Source organism: Ctenocephalides felis, unplaced genomic scaffold, assembly GCF_003426905.1.
Source record: "Ctenocephalides felis isolate EL2017-DRISC unplaced genomic scaffold, ASM342690v1 CF-g0.4_SCAFFOLD_01492, whole genome shotgun sequence".
NCBI classification, from domain to species: Eukaryota; Metazoa; Arthropoda; class Insecta; order Siphonaptera; family Pulicidae; genus Ctenocephalides; species Ctenocephalides felis.
The window spans coordinates 40,001,559-40,025,655 of record NW_020537646.1 but is presented as its reverse complement, the minus strand read 5'-3'; the positions used below and the strand labels follow the sequence as shown (position 1 = coordinate 40,025,655).

Genomic DNA, 24,097 nt, shown 5'->3' with positions numbered 1-24,097 from the left:
ATAGTGCATGTTCTAAAAGCGCGTGTTTACTTATTTGTGCAGTGGCGAGTGAAGATTACTCGTAATATTATCATCACAATTTGAAAAATCTTATTGATAAAATTGGTTTTTGAAGTAAAACTTCTTTAGGCGCGATTAGGGTGTAAATCTGTACAAATGCAACGGAAAAAGCGTTACGGCGGAGTGCCAATGATTCGTCATTCGCTCTCGATGATATCATTTCGATACGAGTCGATTGTGATTGGTCGTCGTGTCGCTTGAATTTGATTGCTTTGATTGTATAGTGAAAATAATAAAACAAATGAAAATCTTACGTGCAAGAAACGTAAGTTTATTGAAGTAATTTGTATTATTCGTGGATTTAGAGGAAGTACTATATATTTTTGAGGTTTTTAAAATCGAAATGATTTTTATAGGCAAGACAGATACTACAACTGTCAAAGAAAAAACTGTATCGCCAGAGAAAAAGTAAAAAAAAACAAGCAGCTAATGAATGTATGTTAATTTTAATTACATGAAGTGAAATTGTGAAAACAATATTTATTTAGGGGTTGTTTAACCCAATAATTATTCTCTGCATTTTTACAAATATTAAAAATAAATAAAGCAGTGCAGCTTTATTCTAACATGCCGAAGATATATCTTTTTCAGAATTATATCTCAGACACTTTTGGAAGTTTAGAGGAAGTCTACATGTTTTTCGATCATGATGGCTATTAAGTATTACAAAGTTCCATATTTTTTTAAATAATGAAGAATAAATTAATATTCAGATTTATTACTCTAAACAACGATATAGTTTGTGTAACTGTCTATCATTTATATACAGATATACTTCATAATGACAATAGATGCAATTTATTAACTGATAGTATTGATGAAATTACTCAAGATTGTTATATTAAAGCTGTCTACTGTGTGAACGAATATTATAAAATTTATTCAGCAATTACTTCATTTCTCTAATAAAGGTTTAAGTCCTAAATGTTAATTACAATGACAAACCGATCATGTCTGAAGTGCGACTTTAATTACATTATTATTTTCAAACATTATGATTATTTATAATGCTATTATAAATGTATAGTTTATCATTTTTACTATATAAATATGTGTAATGGTTGCTATAAAAAATGTGTGCATCACGATGTAACACTCGAGTGTTAGCATATTATTAATGAACATTATTCAAAATTGTTATATGATGTATTTATTTTACTTAAATGCCATCTAGTAGAATAACAAAAAAGTTTTACTTCAATCGCGTGTGAACCTTACGCGCACTCTTTTTTTTACACATATCGGGTCCAGGCAACTTGCCTCAAGGCAAGAGAAAATACAACTAGTTCCAATGTTGGTCTCAAAAACAATTGAGAATGATTTGAAACCTCGTGAAAACAAATTTCTTCTTAGAAAAGATAATAATATTATCTTTATTTGATTTGAAAGAAACGATCCAGCCTAAATTACAAATGTTTTTATCCACGATATAACGAAAGTTTACTACCATTAATTTTAATGAAAGTAACATAATAAATGTAAAAATGATAGAAAAGATATTAATTAAATTTAATGGACACTCATAATTTATGAAAATGCAATACAGTTTAATTATTTTCACAGTTTCATACGTTTCGTGAGTAAAACACGCATACAAGACTTTGAAATAAAATATATCAAAATGAAGAAACCAAAAATTTTGAATCATTTATGTACAAAATATTATAACGCCTTTGATATTTATGATGGAAACGCGCCGCTTTTCTTTTGCTTTAAATGGTTCGGAATAATACCGTTGGAAAACGTTTGTGAAAAAAATATTAAATTATATAAAGTATCGAAAACTAGCAAGTGCATAAAGTATATAATTGTAATCTACAGCTTAGTCGTAGGATCGTTATTTGTGACTAACGTTTTACAAAGAAAGTTAAAACTTGTTGATGAAAAAACAATATACTTCGCCGATGCATACGGCTTATCAATAGTATTCATATCGATTTTTGCGATGTTAGGAACGGATTCGAAAAATGTAAAAAATATACCAGTGTGGTATTCAGAACTTGAAAAAATCGACCTAAAATATTATTTGAATAGAAAATATTTATACAAGAATACATTCAAAACAAATTTATTAATAGTTTTTATATTCTTAGTTACATATACGCCACTAAACTTTACATTTATTTTTAAAATTTTCTTAGATTCGCAACCGGTCCATTTATTGATTTCATTAATATATCAACTCTCCCATGTAAGAGATACTTTTATATTATATTTAATGGTGAATGCGGCTTACATATTGCTCCAACGATTTAAGATAATTAATACAGAGCTGATACGTCTTTCAAAATTATCTTATAGTCAATTAAAAATGGTGAATTGTACAAACACGAATGATTTATTTTCATATTTGGATTCGTATAACGAATTACAAAACTTACTAGACAAATTTAATTCTATATATGGAATTTTGAGAGCAACAAGTCTTTTGTCAATTTATTCAGAAATAAGTTATGGAGCTTTTATTATACTGGCCCACTAGCATTTTGAAAATAAAGATTTTAGTTATGGTTTTTTTCTCATGTATATTTGGTGGGAAATAGGCGATATAATATTGGTGTCTTATCCTATTTACATGTGCGAAAAATGCTTAGAGCAGGTCAGTTTGAATTACAATAGAAAGAGAAAATTCTCACTTAATCCCAAACTTATATAATAAAAATAATCAAGTATGAAGAGAGATTATTTCAAAACATTCAGTTACTTACTTAGAATGATATCAGTATCATAAAAATGGTATCTTTATAATATATTATAATATATACGATTGAATTGAAAAATTGTATTGTTATAATATATTGATAGCTTTATAAATAACAGTGAAATTTATAATCAGAAAAAAATGCCGGATATAAATGAATAATTAATTAAATACTAAAACCGTCGTAGACCTACAAAAGAAAATATCGCGTGTGAGCGCCCAATTTAAAATGGGCAAATAATATAAAAATCCTTATTATTACTGTAACATTTACTCATATCAAAAAAACGTATATTGATTGATTTTTTTCTTTTTGAATTGAAATAATGATGGTAGAAAATAAAAACCTCGTTTTTTTTATTTAATTATAATTCAATAACTTTGTTTTATTATTTTTTATAGGCGAGGTATGGAATAACAATTGTTCACGATATGTTGATAAATGAAGCCACACCATCATCATGGAAACCTCGGCTTCTATCTTTCTCTTTACAAATGTTTCACAGAGACCTCAAGTTAAGTTGCAATGGAATGTTTAATTTGGATTTTGCACTATGGTATAACGTAAGTATAATTACTATTTGTTTTACTATGATTATATTGTTAATACATCAGTTATCTGTCAGAACAAAAAAAAAATCAAAATCCGTTCACATTTAATTAATATGATATATTAATACTATTTTATATCCACGAAACATTTAAGATTGCTTTCAAATTAAGTTTATATTATTTTAATAATATTTCTTTCCAGACACTCGGGGCAGCTACAACGTATTTATTAATTTTATTGCAGTTCAATACAAGTTTTTAAAATAATATGCTTTATTAATTTATTGAAAATCATTATGAATTTAAATAATATATTAAAAAATGGACTTTAAAAAAATTCAAGATTAAAACATTTATAAAATTTATTTAAATATAATATAACAAAGAAATATAACGTTACGATTTTTGTACATAGATTATAAATGCATTTACAAATATAATAAACTTAAATAAATTACCCATACATCTATACTATATACAAAATTATTTTTGATCTACTTTACAATTATATATTATCAAGTACCTTTGAAAACTCCAATATAAAATATGGGAACTATGTTTTGTTTATTAAAAAATACCTGATTCACGAGTTTTATTTCTGAAAAATAAGAGTATCCCCCATGCCATTTACTATTCGAGAAGATTTGCAAAATATTGAAAAATTTATGACATTAAATATCTTTTTTTCTGTACAACTTTGGTATATAAACTGCATATAAAAATATCACAAAAATATTACTAATATGTTTTAAGGCACGAACAATGAATATAATAAATTTTCTTTTTAGTGCAATTTATCATTGAGTTACTACGCACGCAGATCACTTCTCAAGTTAAAAATATATCATATATTTTTACATAATAAATTAAAGCTCTTAAATAGGAAAAAAATAATCAAAACATTAAAATGTGTGATTATTCTTTCAGTCATCCTGTGTATGGAATGTTATGATAATAAAATTTTATAGATAGAATTATACCACAATCACATTTCAATCCGATTTTAAAAATGTATTGTTGAGTTATAGAAAAATTAAATTGCTTTGCACTTTTAGAAATTTAGCTTTAGGTCTAAAACCGACATAACTGGTCTGATATTTTGAAAAAATACGAAGACTTAAAAATGTAGTAAAAAGAAAAACGTTTTTTTCTTCTAATTGTTGATATAATTAAATCTATTTCACCTGCATTATTTAGCATCTTCTTCAAATTTCACAATCGTAGCTCCTTTTTGTACACTTTTGCCCAAGTTGGAATTCACAGAAGCCACAGTACCGTCTTTTGAAGCCTTGATTACATGCTCCATTTTCATTGCTAGATAAATGAATTTATTTGTAAATAGTTATTTAGACCCAGCATTCAATATAATGATAAATATATTTTCCATTTGTTTATAAAATTTTGATAAGTACAAATTGTCATAACATTTAAAATAATTGAAGATAAAATAAAGCAATCGCTAATTTAACTTATTTATTTAAAGCCAGAATAAATATTGCATTTTTTAATTAAAGACCAAAATACTTATATTAATGATTAAGAATAGTTGTGTCAAATTACTTACCAATGATAACTGCTAGTGGAGTACCTTTCTCAACTTTATCACCTGGACTAACAAAAAGCTTTTCCAGAACACCTGGCATTGGAGAAACAGCAGCTCCTGCATTACCTCCACTGCCACCGTCTCCCACACTGGTTATAAATTTGGGTACATGTAATTTAAAATCCTTTCGGCCACCCTAAGAAAAAATAAAAAAAATATTCGAATTTAATTACTTGAGAGCTAGAATACATATAGCTTTTAGAATATATAGAAGGCTAGAATTATATAGATTCAGATTGTACCTCGGATATTTGGAATAGTTTGTCTTCTCAAAAGTTTCATATTTATTATTAGAACATTATATATATTATTATTAATTAATTTCACAAAGTTTACTCTTCAATTATTTCCCATTCACCGATGATAGCATAAAATTGTATGTCATAACATATGAGAAAATACATAAGTGTTTGTACTTATACAACTACTCACATAGTTATAAAATTAAATTTGGCAATCTTATATTTATTTCAATACAGTTCAAGTTTTTAATTATCTACATTTAATGTTAAGCACTTACCACATCGAATACAGATAAAATATCATGATCCATGACAACACTGCAATTACTAATAACACCATCTAAAGTCAGTTTTAAAGCACCACCTCCCTTTTCAGTTAGAACTGCTTTCATTGTGCGCCACTGCCCTTCAGGCCCAACTTTCATTTGGAATACATTTGATGAGACTTGCTGTAATTGCACAGTAATATCTAAAAAATATAAATAGAAGTTATTTTATTGAGCTTTTATTAACATACTGGAGTGATATTTTAGTTAATTTTTTTGTGATTGCACATTTCAATTAGATTTATTCTCTTTTGAAGCTATAATCAGATCTCACATTTCCAACATAATAACTCATTCTAATACATTTTACTATAATTTAAAAATAAGACTTTATTCTCATATTTCTACACTTTATGAAATAAATTGAAAACTTTAGAATTTATTATTACAATCTAATAAAGTCATAAAATTATTATTTATTTAAAACTCAATCTAATAAAGTCGTTAAAATAATTATTAGGTTAAATATTGACTTTTTCCATATATGCTTTAAATTTGTTAAACATGTACTATATATTTATGATATAATTAATAATTGAAGTATTAATAATAATTAAAATTATATTATAATAATTAATAATTGAAAAAACTAATACATTTATCTTTTATGTATGAAATGCAAATAGTACAGACAGCCGAAAAATTAAAACGCTTGAAAAGAAAATGGCCCAGTGATCTACCGTCAACAACATAATTTTCTCTGTTTTGCACAGGAAAACTTTCAAACAAGTTACTTTTGAATATTATTTATTATTAAATATTGTTTTTATTATTAATACTATTATTTTAATTATTATTTCATTTCATATTCATTTATTTATTCTATTTATTTTCGTTAACTCCTTTTATTATTATTTTTTTTCTTCCTGATTTTGATTTTCAATACCATAACTTTTAACTTATAGATTGAATTGTAATCTGATTGTTAAAATTAGCAGAAATAAAAAAAATCTTTTATGTATGTGCATTGTAAATCATTATTTGTTATTGTTAATTTTCTATCACCTTCTATAAAAAATAGAAATTACAAAAAGTTTTATGACTATGTATAAATGATTACTTTATAAAAATTTATATATTATTTCAAAGCTTAAATCAAATTTAAATCAAGTATGTATACAAATCTTTTGAAAAGACTCTTCTATATATTGAAAATGTTATCAAGGAAAAATTAGTTATATATATAATACTGCAGCTCTTGGCTTTTCATTATATTAATTTAAGTATTTATGTTATTTAAGTTATATAAAATTGTAAAATATATTTGACAGTACCTTTATAATTGTTCATTACTAATTTTACTTCATTTATTTATTTCAATACTGATTCAATTTACCTTTATCATTGTGAGTTAATTTAATTGTTCTTTCCAAAGAGTGATTCAATCGGAATCCCATTTCTTGAAAATATGGTGAGTCCATCTTTTTAGTAGAATAAGCATTTTTTACATTGCTTACTCTCTCATTTAAAATCAAGCCCATGATTGCTTGACCGATGCTTGTCTCATCAGCAAGTAGTGGTGGGAACAGAGATTCTCTATGTTCATCTATGAAACCAGTATGTACATCTCCTGCAGCAAAATTTGGATGACTTGCTAGATCAAGCAAGAAATTTACATTTGTTTCTAATCCCATAATCTGAAAATTAATTGAAAACATTAAACCTAACATACCAAGTCTAATACATATATATAAGTTTTATTTTAAATATTCAAATAAACTTACATGATAATCTGTCAATTTAGCTTTGAGTTTGGTAAGAGCTTGGGTTCTATCTTCTCCCCAAACAACTAATTTAGCAATCATAGGATCGTAATGAATGGATACTTCATCACCTTCTCGAACACCTAATTCATAATCATTTTTATTTTTATTCAAACCCAAGAAAGTTCAATAAGAATTGTGAAAATCATATAAGAGTTTTTTTTACAATATAAATAAAATAAAATTTATTCACAAAATAACTAATACTAATAACAATCTTTTATACCTGTTTCAACACGAACATCTGTTGCAGTCTGTGGGGGCCGAAGATGTCTCAATGGTCCTGCTCCAGGCAAAAATCCTCCTCTGGGATCTTCAGCATAAATACGTGCTTCAAAAGCATGTCCTGATAACGTTATATCCTCTTGTGTTACAGGCAATGGTTCTCCACCTGCTATTCGAAGTTGCCATTCAACAAGGTCAGTCCCTGAAAAGATATTTGAAAATTCATAATTATAAAGTTCAATAATAAAATATTAATATAATTGAAAACAACAGGTAAATTCCTTATAATTATTATGCAAACTCTATTAGTTGAATTAAAATAAATAACTAAGCAATTACAAAGAATATCATGATAAATAACTTAAATTAAAATTAAAAAAATTAATTCATGCTATGCTGAAATTAAAGAGTCATACAATATTCTTTAAATTGTATTTAACATATTATGTTTGATTAATAAAATACTAGAAAATCAAAACTTCAGAATGGAAACATTATTAAATTTAAAATATAAATCATATTCTACAATATTGAACTTTATACATGAACTTTTTATAATAAATTCATATACGAGGTGTGTTCAAAAAGTACCCGGAATTACTAATAATTAAATTTCGCGGGTCTGGAGTGTCTGATTGTCAATTTTTTTTTTTATTGTGTTGGTATACATGCCCCTAAAGTATGATGAAATTTTCAGCTATATTCACTGTTTACTTTGTCTGTGGTAGTCGCTAAGGTTCGACGTGTTTTTCTGAGCTCGGCGATTTTTACAATGGAAGAATTGAAAAGTCAAAGAATTTGTATTAAATTTTGCGTAAAAAATGAAATAAAGTGTTGCAAAGTGCAAAAATTCACCAGATATGGCTCCGTGTGACTTTTTCCTATTCCCAAAGTTGAAGAGACCCATGAAAGGACGGCGGTTTTCCTCGATTGAAGAAAATCGCTGAGAGTGCTCAAGGACATATCAAAAGTGAATATCAAGGGTGCTTCGAAAATTGGAAAAAACGCTGGCATAAGTGTATTATATCTGGGGGGGACTACTTTGAAGGGGACCACATTAATGTAGACGAATAAATAAATATTTTTTTGAAAAAACGAAAATTCCGGGTACTTTTTGAACAGACCTCGTATAGTTAATACCTGTTATATATTCAGTAATGGGATGTTCAACCTGCAATCTAGTGTTCATTTCCATGAAATGAAAAGCATGAGACTTTTTATCAAGTATAAATTCAACAGTTCCTGCTCCAACATATCCCACAGCTTTTGCTGCTCTTACGGCAGCAGCTCCAAGTTCCATCCGAAGTTCTTGGCTAATTCCAGGCTAACAATGCAATAACATTATTTCAAGATACAATAATAACAAACATATGTTGATATTATACAATAGAGACCTAAAATATTATTAAAATACATATACATGTTTGTGAGTGTTAAAAATGATAGTACTTACTGCAGGAGCTTCTTCAATAACTTTTTGATGCCTTCTTTGTACAGAACAGTCACGTTCAAATAGATGAACAGCATTGCCATATTTATCGGCAAAGACTTGGACTTCTACATGCCTTGGTTGTGTTACGTAATTTTCAAGTAACATGTTGGTATCACCAAAAGCTTTCAAAGATTCTGTTCGAGCAGATTCCAAAGCTGGTAGAAAATCTGCCATTGTTTCAGCCATTCTCATACCCTAGTATCAAAAGATAATATTAATAAATAGCTAATATTAAGTTCAAGAAATAAAATTTAGAATGTTATTTTTTTTTTCTAGAGGTTTAAATCTTTTTTGTTATTGTACAGTAGTTTTTACACCTTTCCTAAGAGGACAACCAGTAAAATACTTAAAAATACAAAATCTTCTGGCCATTATCAGAATTTAAGACAGACAGAGATTAATGTAAAATGAGTTTCTTTTTCAACCTGGTGCTGAAATGTTCTGGGTTCAAGGTCCAAACCTATTCGTTGATTTTGCATTCAACATATTTAAATTTTCAAAATATGATCAATTATAAAAAATTAAATATCATTTTATATACACTGTTATTGATAATCTTATTAAATAACAATAATAAGAAAACAGAAAACAAGTTGAAAAAAAATCAAATACTGTATTTACCTTACCACCACCACCTCGAACAGCTTTGATCATCAAAGGAAATCCAATACGCTCAGCTTCAGCTATTAACTTTTCATCACTTTGATCATCCCCATGATAACCTTTAATGCAAGGAACCCCAGCTGCTGACATGATAGCTTTCGATGTACTAAAATAATTAAAAAAAAAAACAAATATAAAAATGTTATGCATTCTTTTGCTAAATTTATGTAGAGATTACAGATTCAATTCTTCCAAATATAAATAAAGTTTAGATTTGGAAAATATATGTTGAAGATGCTTTATTTCATTTTTATTGAAAGGTTTTCATATAATCATATGCAAAAATAGTAATGAATTAGTAACATAGTAAGGACTTTTTTTTATCTGTATAGTACCTTTTAATACCCATGTCCCTAATAGCACTAGATGGTGGTCCTATAAATATTATATCACTATTCTGGCAAGCTTCAGCAAATTCCAAATTTTCTGACAAAAAACCATATCCGGGATGAACTGCATGAGAACCTGATTTCTTTGCTACATCTAAAATTTTATCTGCACACAGATATGATTGTTGTGAAGGTGGAGGTCCGATGTTGTAGGCCTCATCTGCCTGCAAAAATAATGTATATAAACAAATCTCTTAATTGTCTTGTTAAACACAATTATCAACCATTTGAACATGCATCGATTTTGCATCTGCATCTGAGTAAACAGCAACCGTTTGCACTCCTAATCGTTTAGCTGTTCTCATAATACGACAGGCTATCTCTCCACGATTTGCAATTAATACTTTGTTTATTGGTTTTAAAACCATTGAAGGTTTTACTTGCGTTGAACGCCATCGTGAAATCACTGGGTTTTGTGAAGATCCACTAATAACATGAAATAAAATTTTATTAAAAGTTATTATAAAGTCTAACAAAACAGTAATAATAGTAAGAAATATTTAAATACCTGCGAATAAAACGCGAAAAGTTCCACATATTTACATATAAACTTGAAAATATTTAATAAATAACCTACAAACAACCTTGTATTAATTAATTATAAATTAATTGAGCAAGCTACTTTATTTGCAACACTTGTTGGCGTAAAAAAGTGATATCCCTTATTTGAATTATCAATTATACGATCTATTACAATTTATCATGTTGACATTACTAGTGAAAGGTCAAGACTATTATGATAAATTTAAATCTAAAAAATCTCGTGAACAATGTTTTGGCAATTTTCGCTAATTAAATAAATTATTCTACCAAAGAGTGCTGATGTTTGCAAAATATGCGGAGGCGGAAGACTTTTCAGGTAGTGTAATAGAAAATACATCATTTTCTGTATTGACTAATTCAAAATAAATTTTATGTTATTTATGTGAAATCGCATTTATGCATGTCGTTATTTTTATTTATCTGTAAAAAAACATAACAAAAAATGTATTTGGAAGATTGAATGTCAATTTTATGTTGGTAATGTAGATTATCAATATATAGCTTATTAATCGATAGTTACGATAATGTGAATGTGATTTTTTGACAGGAATTGTTTTCTTTACAATTCACTCAACTGGTTCATTAAATTAAAAGATATAATTATAATTTAATCACTCTTCGACTAGTATAAAGAAATAGTATATATATATTAATAAAATAAAAATATAAAATCGATTATTTTGTTGAAGTTTGTTGCAAACTTTTATCTAACTTCACTTCGTTTCCCGTCAGAATCGCCAACACTACAAAATCGCGACATCAAGCCCACTACGCGTATCTACGGCCGAGACCTTTTCCACGGCTACTTTACGGTGTGCACGTGTGATTTATTTCTTCTGATTTAGTTTTGTGTTGCAATAAACATTATAGTAAGTAAATATTTATTTTTCTATTGAAAAAATCACAGATTTATTATTAGAATAGTGTATCTTATTAAAATTGTTTTGTGTTTAGATTTAACCTCAAAACTTCAAAATGTCTATCCGACCTGTGTATCGCCCGAAGATTGTCAAGAAGCGAACGAAGAAGTTCATTCGCCATCAATCTGACCGATATGATAAACTTAAGAGAAACTGGCGTAAACCAAAAGGTATTGACAACAGAGTACGTCGTCGTTTCAAGGGCCAATTTTTGATGCCCAACATTGGTTATGGATCCAACAGCAAGACCCGTCATATGTTGCCTACTGGATTCCACAAGGTTTTGGTACATAATACCAAGGAACTTGAAATCCTAATGATGCAGAATAGGACATACTGCGCTGAAATTGCACATGGTGTTTCTTCGAAGAAACGTAAAGAGATCACAGAGAGAGCCAAACAATTGTCCATCAGAGTCACAAATGGCAATGCCAGACTCCGCTCACAAGAAAATGAATAAATGATTGTATAACTTCATATAATAAAACGCATAAAAAGTATGTTTTTGAGTTTGTATGAAGAATTATTTATTTCAGGAGCTTTGTTCTGATGAATAATTTCATAACTTACTTCGGCCAATCTTTTCTGGAGCTCATTCACTGCATGAGAATATATCTATTGACATTTGTTACTTTCCAATTAATTCATAACTTCGTTTATAATATTACAGATGAATATTAATTTACTTAATTTTGTCTAGAGTGTACGTATTATTGATTTGAGATAAAATAAATATTTAATTTATTTGGTATGTTAAAGGTGGTAAATTTCATTAGCTTAATGGATGTTTTCATACATATTTAACTTTGTGTTTCACAAAATAATTACTATTTATGCTCTATAAGTTATTGTAGTTAAAATGGGATTTCTAAAACAAATTAAAAAGTTTACAAATATTGCTACACATTCAGATTTGTTTATTTTATTAAATATTTATCCATTGCATTTTTGTTTAAAATGGTTTGGGGTGATACAGCTAGATATACATCAATATAGTCTTAACAAATATGTGTATAAATTATCTTATGTAGGGTTGGCGTTAAAATATTTATCATTGATCTATATAATCATAGTGTGTTTCTTAAACCTGACAAGAATACTTGACAGACATATGAGTTTAATTGATAATTCAACATTATTTTTTATTGAAGCTTGTGGTTTAACATGCATTGTTATATTTTTAACATCAATGATAATTACAGATTCAAACAACATAAGAAAGATACGGCAATGGTTTGTAAAAATCGATTCGTCAAACTTGATTGAAACTGAGAAAGTGAATTCGAACACATTCTATTTATCAGTGTGGTTGGTGTGTTTTTTCATATTAAATTTTTGCCCAATAATTTTCATATATATAAAAAATGACTTTGAAGAAGGTTTAAGTAAGGCCGTAGTAGGTTCAATATATCATTTAACTTGCAGTAAATGTTTGCTATTGATATATTTTACTGTAAACTGTATTTATGCACTAACTTGTCGTTTCAATGTAATTAATAAAACGGTAGCATTATATTCAAGAGTCATTATTAATCGAAACTCGAGTAAAAATCTATTTGATGACCAATTTGTTAAATTATTAAAGATTCATAGTGATTTATGTGATCTTCTGGAAGAGTTTAATGAAATTTACGGCTTTGTAAGAGCATCATCATTATTATACATATGTTCAGAATGCAGTATATCAGCGTTTTGGCTGATAATGAACATAATGGGTTCACAAAACAAAGGAAGCATTATGAATATTTTCATGAATGTCTGGTGGTTTATTTTTAATTTCGTGAACATGGTATTACCCTATTACGTTTCCGAAAAATGTACCAGAAAGGTAAATATTAAGCTATTCCGTCTGCATCAATTAAACATATTTAAATATTTTAAATTATAGCAGAATATTTGATAATATTTGATATTTTTAGCCAAGTATCTGGAGCCTATTAATTAATGATTTTTAACTTCCCGAAGAAGAAATTTATGTTTTCAGCAAAAAATCCGATTCGCTAATTTTATGTTTTCTCGACGTTTCAAGCCATTCCGAATCGAATGAGACTAAATTTAGAAAAGTATGTGTGTGTGTGCATGTATGTAAACAGATTTTTTGCCGTAAATCGACGTTTTCTCAAAAACGGCTGGACCAATCTCAAAAATTTAAAAACCATTCGATGTATCTCGATTAGATTTAGCGTTCCTCATTTTTATGCGACGATCGGCCGAGCCGTTTTTATGTAAATCGCAGAAAAGTGAAAAAATAGTAGATGATGTTAGTATATTTCAAGCCCGCAATTCTTAATCGATTTTGGAAATTCAAAAACTGTTTGAAAGATATTGGTTGGGAATCGTTCTGATTGTTTTTTGGTAATGATCGGCCAGGCCGTTTTCTTATAATAAAGGGTTAAAAAAATTTTTTTCCACGAATTTTATGATTTTATTGACGGTAGATACCATACTCTTATAGATCATACTAAAATATTACGGTCCTACAACAAGTCTTTTAATTTTAAAAATTTGTCAAAGTTTGCGAAAATTAGTATCGTTTTTTTGGCGTTTGTCAAAATTAGAACTTTCATCGACGTTTGCTCAAAAACGCCTAAACCGTTTTCAAAAATATAAAAGCCAATCGATGTATTTCGATTTGGATTATCTTTTCTCAGTTTTGTGCTTCGATTTGGAAAAAAGTGTTAAACTTTTCGTGCCCATAATACCACCCAATCGATTTTATAATATTAAAAACTGTTCGAAAGGTATCTTTCTTATCTTTGGGTTGGGTAGTAGGTAATATATATTAGTTCGAAATCATACTGATTAATTTTAGGTGAAAATCTACTGAGCCGTTTTCTTGTAATTGACTGTTGAAAAAAATTTAAGCCGATTATTATGGAATTTGCGATATATATCATGGTCTTATAGAACTTACTAAAATATTACGGCCTTACGACAAGTAGCTTAATTTTAAAAATTCATCAAAGTTTGAGAAAATGAGTTGTTTTTTTGACTATTGTTCAAATTAAAATTAGACGATTTACTTGGTATAACTATAAATTACTTGGTCTTAATCAACATGCTAAACAATTAAAGTCCCACGGAAACTGGTTCAATTGAAAAAATTATTGATTTGTGAAAATATGCTTTTAGAAAATACTTCGAGTTAACGTCTTCAATATTTTAATCACTCATAAATTTATTTATTTTTTATTGATTAAGTTGATTATTTACATATATCGGGAAGTTCATGTAACTTGCCTTGGGGCAAAATACCATAATACCAAGCATTTTAAACCTTTCGAAAAAAATTATGTTTTTGCTAGAAAATCAGATTTGCAAATTTTATTAGGTATAAATTTGAAAAATATTGTTCCAGATATAGGCCTTTTCTTTTCTCCCTATCTATGCGTGTAGATATAAGCCCAATTTTTTTTCATTTTTTATATAATGTTAAAAGTTAAAGCGTTGACGAAAAATTATTGTACTTACCTGTTAATTATTACCAACTTTTGAAATCGGTGCAACTGTTCTTGAAGTAACGTTGACGAAAGGTTAAAAGTTATAGCTTGCCAAATGATTCAGAATGACCTGAAATATCAAGAAAATAAGAGATTAGAAAATCGGATTTTCGACGAAAATAAACTTCTTCGAGAATTATTAATGCAATTAATTGATGTGCATGCAAAATAACCTTTTTTTTTAAAAAAATTTGTAGGCAAATAAAATCGTTGACATAATTCAAGAATTATTTGTCTACAATTACATTTCTAATACACTGAGGTTAAAATTATTGTCGTACTTAATTCAAATGCATCACAGAAGAACTCAAATCACATGTAGTGGTTTATTCAAGATAGATTTTAAACTCTGGTTTCAAGTAAGTACATTTAACATTCAACAAAATAGCTCTATTGTAAATACTTGTGATAATTGAATCTAATTTTAGGCAATATGTGCATCAATTGGTTATTTAATGATATTGATACAATTTAATGTCAATATGTTGAATTGATTTGTACATAAGTCAATTATCAATACATATATGTACACAATTTCCCAGATATAAGTATCCTTTATGTAAGTAATGTGTAAAAATTTGTACCAAATAAGTACCAAATATGTAGATGATGTTAGTATATTTTTATACTTTAAGCATATAATTATTACCAGAATGTAGTTACTTTGATAAAAATAATAAGATATTAATTGCAAAATAATAATAAGTTATTGAAATGTCTTTTATCGCAAATCTTATCGCTAAAATTTACTACTTTTTACTATTTATAGTACACATTCTCTTATTGACAAACGGCAAATAGTCATCTACAGCATTATAGGACGAATAGACTAATTTTAAAAATTACTCAAAGTTTAGATTGTTATTTTTTAGATTTTTTTAAAGAAAGTTTTATTATTTGCTATTGTATGTAGTATATACATTAGGGTGGTCCTTAATATGGACATTTTCGAATTTCCTTGCTCCCAGGGGCTCAAATGGTTCCAAATTGATAAAAAACAATTCTCTGAAAGTTTTAGCTCTTAATATTAACTTTTAGATAGAGCGCAATTCAAATAGCATGAAAAATTTTGAAAATTAAAAAAAAATTAAATTAATTAAATTTTGGTATAACTTAGCGACAAATGAATTAAAAATGAAAATTCGTGTTATTTTTATTGAAATTCGACGCTCTGCAAAATTTTTGAAAATTGTTTCATACTATTTCCATACAAAACTTTGATTGAATTGCGCTCTATCTAAAAGTCAATATTAAGAGCTAAAACTTTCAGAGAATTGTTTTTTATCTATTTGGAACCATTTGAGCCCCTGGGAGCAAGGAAATTCGAAAATGTCCATATTAAGGTCCACCCTAATATACATACAACATCTAGTACAAATAGAGTAATTTTAAAAATTACTCAAAGTTTAGATAGTATTGCTCGTTCCCTATGAGAGTAGTGTATTGAAAAGTGAGTGAAAAGTGTATTGAGAGTGATTGAAAATTCTTTGATATCTTAAGATATTTCGATCATTTCAACATGTGATCATAAAATCATTCCTGAACTATAACTTTATTATATTTACGATTTCTAATGGTATAAGAAAAATACGAAAATAAGCTCAGTTATCCATTTCTTGGAAAATATATATTTTTTAACTTCCCGTAAGGCAAGTTATAGTAATCGCAAAAAAAACGAAAATAAAAATTTCTAAATATCTTTACGTTTCAAATGTTTCTGAATAATTTGGCATACCTTAAAAAAAAAGAATGTATGTGTGTGTGTGCGGATACAAATTTTCGTCGACGATTTCGGGAACACCGAACACCGTACAAGGATTGGTATTGATAAGGAGACGTCCTGATTAGTTTTTGGCAAAGACAGGTCTAGTCGTTTTGAAGATACCGGGCAAAAAGAACCAAAAACGGTAACTCAGTTTTTAAGAGAACGGAGCGTCCGATTTTAATGATTCAGAAAACATTTTACTTGTACTGATAAGATAAAGAACTGATTAAATTTTTGGGAAGGCAGGTCCAGCTGTTGTGGCTTTCAATGAAAATAAGTTAAAAAAATTTCATTTGGCGGTGAAAAATGTTTATTTATGTAACATCAAATTATCAGATATTTTATAGAAATTTTATAATAATGTGTACACATTTTGTGTAAAATTTTTTCGGTTCGGTACCAAGATTTGTAATTAAAGGTACGGAAAGTTTCTGCAATGTGAATAAATTTCTTGACGTTTTAAGTTATTGTGATTTTAATGAGACCAAATTTATAAAAAGGTTATGTGTGTATGTGATGATTGATACGATTTTTGACTCTTCGTCGACGTTTTGAAACGGCTGGACCGATTTCAAAAATTTAAAAGCCATTGGATGTAACTCTTAAAAGACAAGCTTTGGTACGACGAAAATACAAGCAGTTTTTATGTAATTACCAGAAAAGTGTAAAATTTTGAAACAACTTTGAATATTTAAAAACAATTCGAAAGATATAGATTGGGAATCTCGTTGACTAGTTTTCGGTAAAGATCGACCGAGCCGTTCCTTCGTAATTAAATGCTGAAAAACGCTTTTGGCAATTTTGATGTAACTTTGTGTGACGATAGAAATTATAGTCTGAAATAACTTGAATTATATTAAACGTAGGCCTAATTATTATGGGCCCACAATAAGCAATTAAATAATAAAAAAAAATCATCATCAAAGTTTGGAATTGCGCCATGCGCTTAGGCGATCCTATTCAGAATCTATGCTCTTCGTGCATATATTTGTCTCGTGTTTCGTGGATAGCTACTGATTACAGTCGACGTTCACACTTAAGTAAAATAAATTTTTAGAGAATCCAAAATGGGTGAAATAAAATGTGTTGAAGGTTTATTTAATTTACACATTTACAGAAATATACATTACATTTTTATACATTTGAGTGTTTGAAAGTGTTTGAAAGACATAATATTGTTATTTTGGAGGTTACAACTTGTCTTAAGGCAAAATGCTACTTACAGCTAGTTTAATATTATTCCCAATTACGTAATCTTTAAAGGTTTTAAAAAGTCTTAATCATTTTAAAACTTTTCAAATTTACTCAAAGCTTAGATTTTTTTAAAAACTCAAAAAACAAAATCCAACAATTATATATATACGAAATATTCAAAAAGTTCGAAATTATCAATATTCAAATTTTCAATAAAAATATTATTATATTTCTTTGGATCATACTTCTAATTCTAATAATAAATAATTTTAGCCTAAATATTATATTTCAATTAAAAAAATAACCACATATCAGTTATTGATTACATATTTAAAATGTAATTGCATTATTTTAAATTTGTTGGAAAAAATTAAACCGACTTTTAGTCATATGTTTTAAAACAAAAAAATGTTTATGTGAAGGTTAAAATGTTTTTTGAGTGAAATTCTTTGATTTCACTTTATTAAGTACAAAACGTTACCATTTATCTTTTTAGAGTTTTCCAATTAATTTATTTATTGTTAGTAATGTACTTCGTTTTATTTCACTATTATTACAGACTGTGTAATTAATTATATTAATTGACTTATGTATTGAAATATTTATTTTGATACGGTTCCGAAATATATTTAGACGTTTCTACTTAATTATATTATTGATATTATTGTGATCAAAAAGCTAATAGTATGTTCGAATACTTTCAAAAAAACATAAAAGTGTTTTTGAGAAAAAATTACCCAAAAGATATTTGTGATGCCAATTATCCTGTGCTATATTTACTTTCAATAATGGGGTTTTTTTCTTTTAAACTAGCTAAACAAAATGGAAAAACACATTTAGCTTTAGACCGTAAAAGACTTTTAATTCCTTGTTTAAATTTAGTAGCGTTAATATATAATTTTATTGATTTTTTTATAAATAAAGTCCAGCTATCTAATAAACCAGTTATTAATGCTAACATTTATTACGCAATACTTCTCGTCCAATTTTTTTCTTACATTATAACTTTAATATTACTTTTTCCACTAAAAAATACATTTTTATTGAGTATGCAAAATTTTTATACAACTATCGATCATGTTGATAGTGGCATTGATTATTCAGAAATCAAAAATAAATTAGTAGTATTATTCAAATACAATATAATTATATTTGTATCGTTTTTCTTCAATATGAGTGGTATAGCAATTTACTATTCTACAATTGGAATAAAATTATGGATAGCATATTTTGTACCATTTTTCAATATTTCAATTATGATATATTCATATACAACAGCAGTATATATATTGAGAACAAGATTTCAAAGCCTGAATAAAGCTTTGGGAGACTACATAAGTCAAGAAACTAAAAATCCTTTCATTGTACAAGGGGCCAAAACTGATGCGAAGATGAATTTGAACTTAATTTTAAAATCACTAACTGTTCTATGTGACTTGGTTCAAGAATTAAACCAAGTTTTTGGTATATCGATAAGTGCATGCGTTTTATCTCTTTTTATTTTTATTGTGGCCCATGTATTTACAAGGCTGGTGTATTTGACACATACGGATTATTACATATATGAAACGAATCTTTATGTTGGCACTTGGTGGAATTTCATTTGTCAATTTATAATTTTTGGGTTGTCGAGAGAATGCGAAAAATGCAGCACAGAGGTAATACTTGATAAATAATTTTTATTTATAATGGATCTTAAAATTTTTTTCGGTGATATCAAAGCACTACTAATTATTAGGAGTAATTAATTTAAAATTTATTAATTTTCAATAGCGAGTGAGAATATGAATTTTCACTCGTATTGTTGTTATATACGGAATCTTTTGTATTCATTTGTATTTAAAGAATATCATAATGATAACTAAATTTTAGAAATACAGAAAGAAAACTTCAAGTCTTTTATCATATACAGTGACGCACTTAATTCGTTTCAGGAGAAAGTTTGTTGTGCGAAAGTTTGCTGTGCGTTTTTCCATACAAATACATGAAAATAACGTTTTCTGTTGTGTGAAATGCGGTCATAGAAAATAAGACATATTTTACATATAATTAAGGCATTTAAAAAAATATTACTGATTTATGAAATAAGTTATTATCAGAATCGCACTACTCACTTTTGTGCTTTTTAGCTTCTGATTTTTCTGATTCTTCTGAAACTGTCGATAGTTTTTTTTTCCAACAAGTATATTTTCACAGCGGAGCAAAAATGTCCAATGTCCACTTTTTGAATTAATTTAAGCAACATATGTTTTTTGACTACAAATGACAACGATTTAGGACGTTGTGTGAAACAAAGTTCGTTGTGTGGAACGTTCGAAACCGAAAAATAAAGTTCGTTATGCGCTTCGTCCATTGTGCGAGGCGTATTTTATACAAGGTATTACTGTATATCATATTGATATATTGAAACAAAAACTCTAAATCTAAATCAATTTGACTAGAGTCAGAAGTCCAAAGCAAAAGATAAATCATTTGGATAGAGTAGAGAAGTCCATTTTTGACACGCTCTTTTTCGCAGGAGTGATACTGCTATACGAGCCAGGGAGTGGCCTAAGTATTTGTTAAACAAAGATTTTCCAATCGTTATCAATGAAAATATATTTACAAATTATAAATTATAATAACAAGTTAGAATTCTCAATGATTTAACTCAGAGTAAATCCGCAGTAAAAGTCGACACACAGGATGACATCTACATCTATAGTCGACACTAGTAAACACAAGCTGACAAAAGGATGTCGCCAGTAGGCGCCTTCGTATCGAAAGGGTTAAAATCCTCATATATTGGTACAAAGCCCGAACTTAAAAAATATATAAATTTGTTATCTAATAATTGTTCTCTATAAAAACAAATCTTCAAAATGTATGATTTTGTAAAAACTACCTCTCACTGCCTCTTGGCTTTTGAACTGTCCTAATGGGGTCTTAAAAACCAAATAGATTCTTGAAAAACCAAGATTTCAATTAAACATTTTCGATTTTTTTATGATTAACTTCCCGAAGGAAAAGTTTATGTTTTCATAAAAAAATCCGAATCGCTAATTTTATATTTTCTCGACGTTTCAAGCCATTCTGAATCGAATAAGACCAAATTTGGAAAAAGTATGTGTGTGTGCGTGTGCGTGAACAATTTTTTTGCCGTAAAACGACGTTTTCTAATAGACGGTTCCACCGATTTCAAAAACTTAAAAGCCATTCGATGTATCTCTATGAGGACTAGCGTTTATTAATTTCGTGCGATGATCGGCCTAGCCGTTTCTTCGTAAATAACAGAAAAGTGAAAACATTTTCGTCCACGTTTTAGCCCACAATACTGAATCGATTTTGAAAATTCAAAAATCATTCAAAAGATATTGGTTGGGAATCGACGTGATTAGTTTTTGGTAAAGATCGGCCGGGCCGTTTTCTAATTCTAATAAAGTGTTAAAAAATTTCGACAATTTTTCTGAATTTTTTTTTGTGATAGATATCATGGCCTTCTAGATCATACCAAAATATTTCAGACCTACAACAAGTCGTTTCATTTTGAAAATTCGTCAAAGTTTGCAAAAATTAGTATCTTTTTTTTGGCAATTGTCAAAATGGAACATTTCATCGACGTTTGCTCAAAAACGCCTGAAACGATTTCAGAAATTTAAAAATCATTTGATGTATCTCGATGAGGATTATCGTTTCTCAGTTTACTGCGACGATCGGCCGAGCTGTTTCCTTGTAATTTGGAAAAAAGTGTTAAACTTTTCGTCCACATTTAAGCTCATACTACCGAATCGATTTTAAAAAATCAAAAACTGTTCCAAAGATATTAGTTGAGAATGATACTGATTAGTTTTAGGTGAAAATCTACCGAGCCGTTTTCTTGTAATTAACTGTTGAAAAAAAAAATTAAGACGATGTTAATGGAACTTTTTTTGGCGATATATACCATGGTCTTATAAAACTTACTGAAATATTAGTGCGTTACGACAAGTAGTTTAATTTTAAAAATTCATCAAAGTTTTTAGAAAATGAGTAGTTTTTTTTGACGTTTGTTAAAATTGAAATTAGACGATTTACTTGGTATAACGATAGAGTACATGGTATAATGAACTTACTACACCATTAAAGTCCTATGAAAACTGGTTCAATTATAAAAATAATTGATTTTTGTAAATTTGCTTTTACAAAATACTCCGAGTTAACGTGTTCGTTCGTTTTTAATTAAGTGTAATAAATCGACTAGGAATACTTCCTACTCATAAACTAATTTATTTTTTATTGATTAAGTCGATTATTTACACATGTCGGGAATTTCATGTAACTTGCCTCAAGGCAAAATACCAATACCAACTAGTTTCATGTAAGGTTTACACTCTCGTTTTTTCTAACGTTTTCACCATTTTTGCTCAACTTGTAATACAATTTATATTAATATACGATAAATAATTTTTCAGATTTACAATAGTGTAGGCTACGTTAATATAATTTTGTGCGGCACATGCATTACTGAAATTATGAAGAAAAGGCTCGAATCATTCACACTAGAAATGCGACATAGAGACTTGCAACTGAATTGTAATGGAATACTTCCACTAGATCATACTATTATAAATAAGGTAGAGGTTATTAAAAAAATCTACTATATTAGTCTTTAAACATATAATAATTAAATCCTATCTTGTAGGCTGTTTGTGCTGGTGCCATGTACTTCATCATTCTTCTTCAGTTTAACATGAATGTTAAAACGTAAAAATTAATTGTTGTATATATAAAATGTATAATGCAATATATTACAATGCATTTTAAATACATATCTACAAGACAGGTATAAAACATGCCATTTTTTAAATATGATTTGATTTTTACATTTTTTTTTAAATTACTTTCGGAAGTTGATCAAGAATTCTTTAGCGTCATAGAAATATACTCCAAAAAATACATAAAACTAGTGGTGCATGTCATTTTGCTAAGGCAAATTGCTGCCAGGCCGTAATTTAAAATTTTTAAAAGTGCAGAAATGAGAACCTTAAAATTTCTTGAAACTTGAACCCATTTCATTGATATACTGAAATGAAACTGAAACGTAAAGATATACAAAACATTTTATTTTCGATTTTTTGACATTTTTAACTTTCCCTAATTTGAAAATTTTTACATTTCTTCACGTTTTGAAGGTTTCTGAACATTTTGGCATACCTCAGAAAAAATGGATGCGTGTGTGTGTATGTATGTATGATACAATTTTTCGTTCACGTTTTCGGACGCATGGATCAACCGATTTGAAAAGTTGAACCGTAGGAATAGAAAAACATTCGATTCCTATTGATAGGGAAATGTGCTGATTAGTTTTTGGCAAAGGCTGATCCAGCCGTTTCGGAGATACGAAGCAAAGGGCGCAGAAAATAGAAATCGAGCTTTTGAAAGAACGGAGCATCCGATTTGAATGATCCAAAAAACATAAAATTCGCAATGACGGGGAGAAGTGATTAGGGTTCGGCAAAAACAAGTCATTAAAAAAATTTTTTTTTCAATTTCCAAAAAAAATTTCGATGAATTTTATGTTCTTGAATTCTACTGAATAAAAAAGTAATAATGCAAACTTTTTTAATATTTTGCTTTCTTCTTTCATAAATACAATTAAAAGAAATAGAAAATTATATATAATGAATTTATTGATTTTTTTTTATTTATCTGTATATTTTCGTAGAACATTACATTCATATTTCAAAAGACAATTATTGGATTATAATTAGTCGATTATGCTTAATTATTTCTCTATAATAAATTTCATGGAAATTAATGTATATGAATTATATCATTTATATTTATACTTTTATCATTATTGTTAATGTGTCTTACATGAAACTGGAAAAAATATGACATGTAATCAAAAATTTATTGGAATAAACTATTGTGTACAGAATATTTTAAATTGAAATATGTTTAAAAAAAATTACAAAACAACTTGTAAATTTATATATAATTTAAAACAGAGGTACTTCGCACCCAAAAATATCTATGAAGCCAATTATCCTATTCTGATTTTGTTATCCAGTCTGGGAATGTTTTCCTTCAAGATGAAAAGACGCAATCGTGAAATTCAAATAATCAAACATAGAAAAAGAATAATTATACCAACACTATTTTTAGTTATGCTTACATATATATTTTTTGACTATATGC

At 27.8% G+C, this 24,097-nt stretch overlaps 2 protein-coding genes across 2 annotated transcripts; one reads left to right on the top strand and one right to left on the bottom strand.

The window, feature by feature from the left end:
* Positions 1 to 4,250: 4,250 nt before the first annotated feature.
* LOC113369966 (methylcrotonoyl-CoA carboxylase subunit alpha, mitochondrial-like) lies at positions 4,251 to 10,650 on the bottom strand. The gene is made up of 12 exons (XM_026610598.1): positions 10,525 to 10,650; positions 10,241 to 10,442; positions 9,963 to 10,180; positions 9,586 to 9,733; positions 8,926 to 9,159; positions 8,613 to 8,796; positions 7,474 to 7,674; positions 7,209 to 7,330; positions 6,821 to 7,121; positions 5,437 to 5,627; positions 4,878 to 5,052; positions 4,251 to 4,627 (listed from the first exon to the last, which is right to left on the bottom strand). The coding sequence occupies exons 1-12, from the start codon at positions 10,551 to 10,553 to the stop codon at positions 4,503 to 4,505; spliced, it is 2,130 nt and encodes a 709-aa protein (XP_026466383.1). The 5' UTR covers positions 10,554 to 10,650; the 3' UTR covers positions 4,251 to 4,502.
* A 647-nt stretch (positions 10,651 to 11,297) lies between these two features.
* LOC113369760 (60S ribosomal protein L32) lies at positions 11,298 to 11,979 on the top strand. Its single transcript, XM_026610328.1, has 2 exons — positions 11,298 to 11,428; positions 11,514 to 11,979. The coding sequence occupies exon 2, from the start codon at positions 11,535 to 11,537 to the stop codon at positions 11,937 to 11,939; it is 405 nt and encodes a 134-aa protein (XP_026466113.1). The 5' UTR covers positions 11,298 to 11,428; positions 11,514 to 11,534; the 3' UTR covers positions 11,940 to 11,979.
* Positions 11,980 to 24,097: the final 12,118 nt, after the last annotated feature.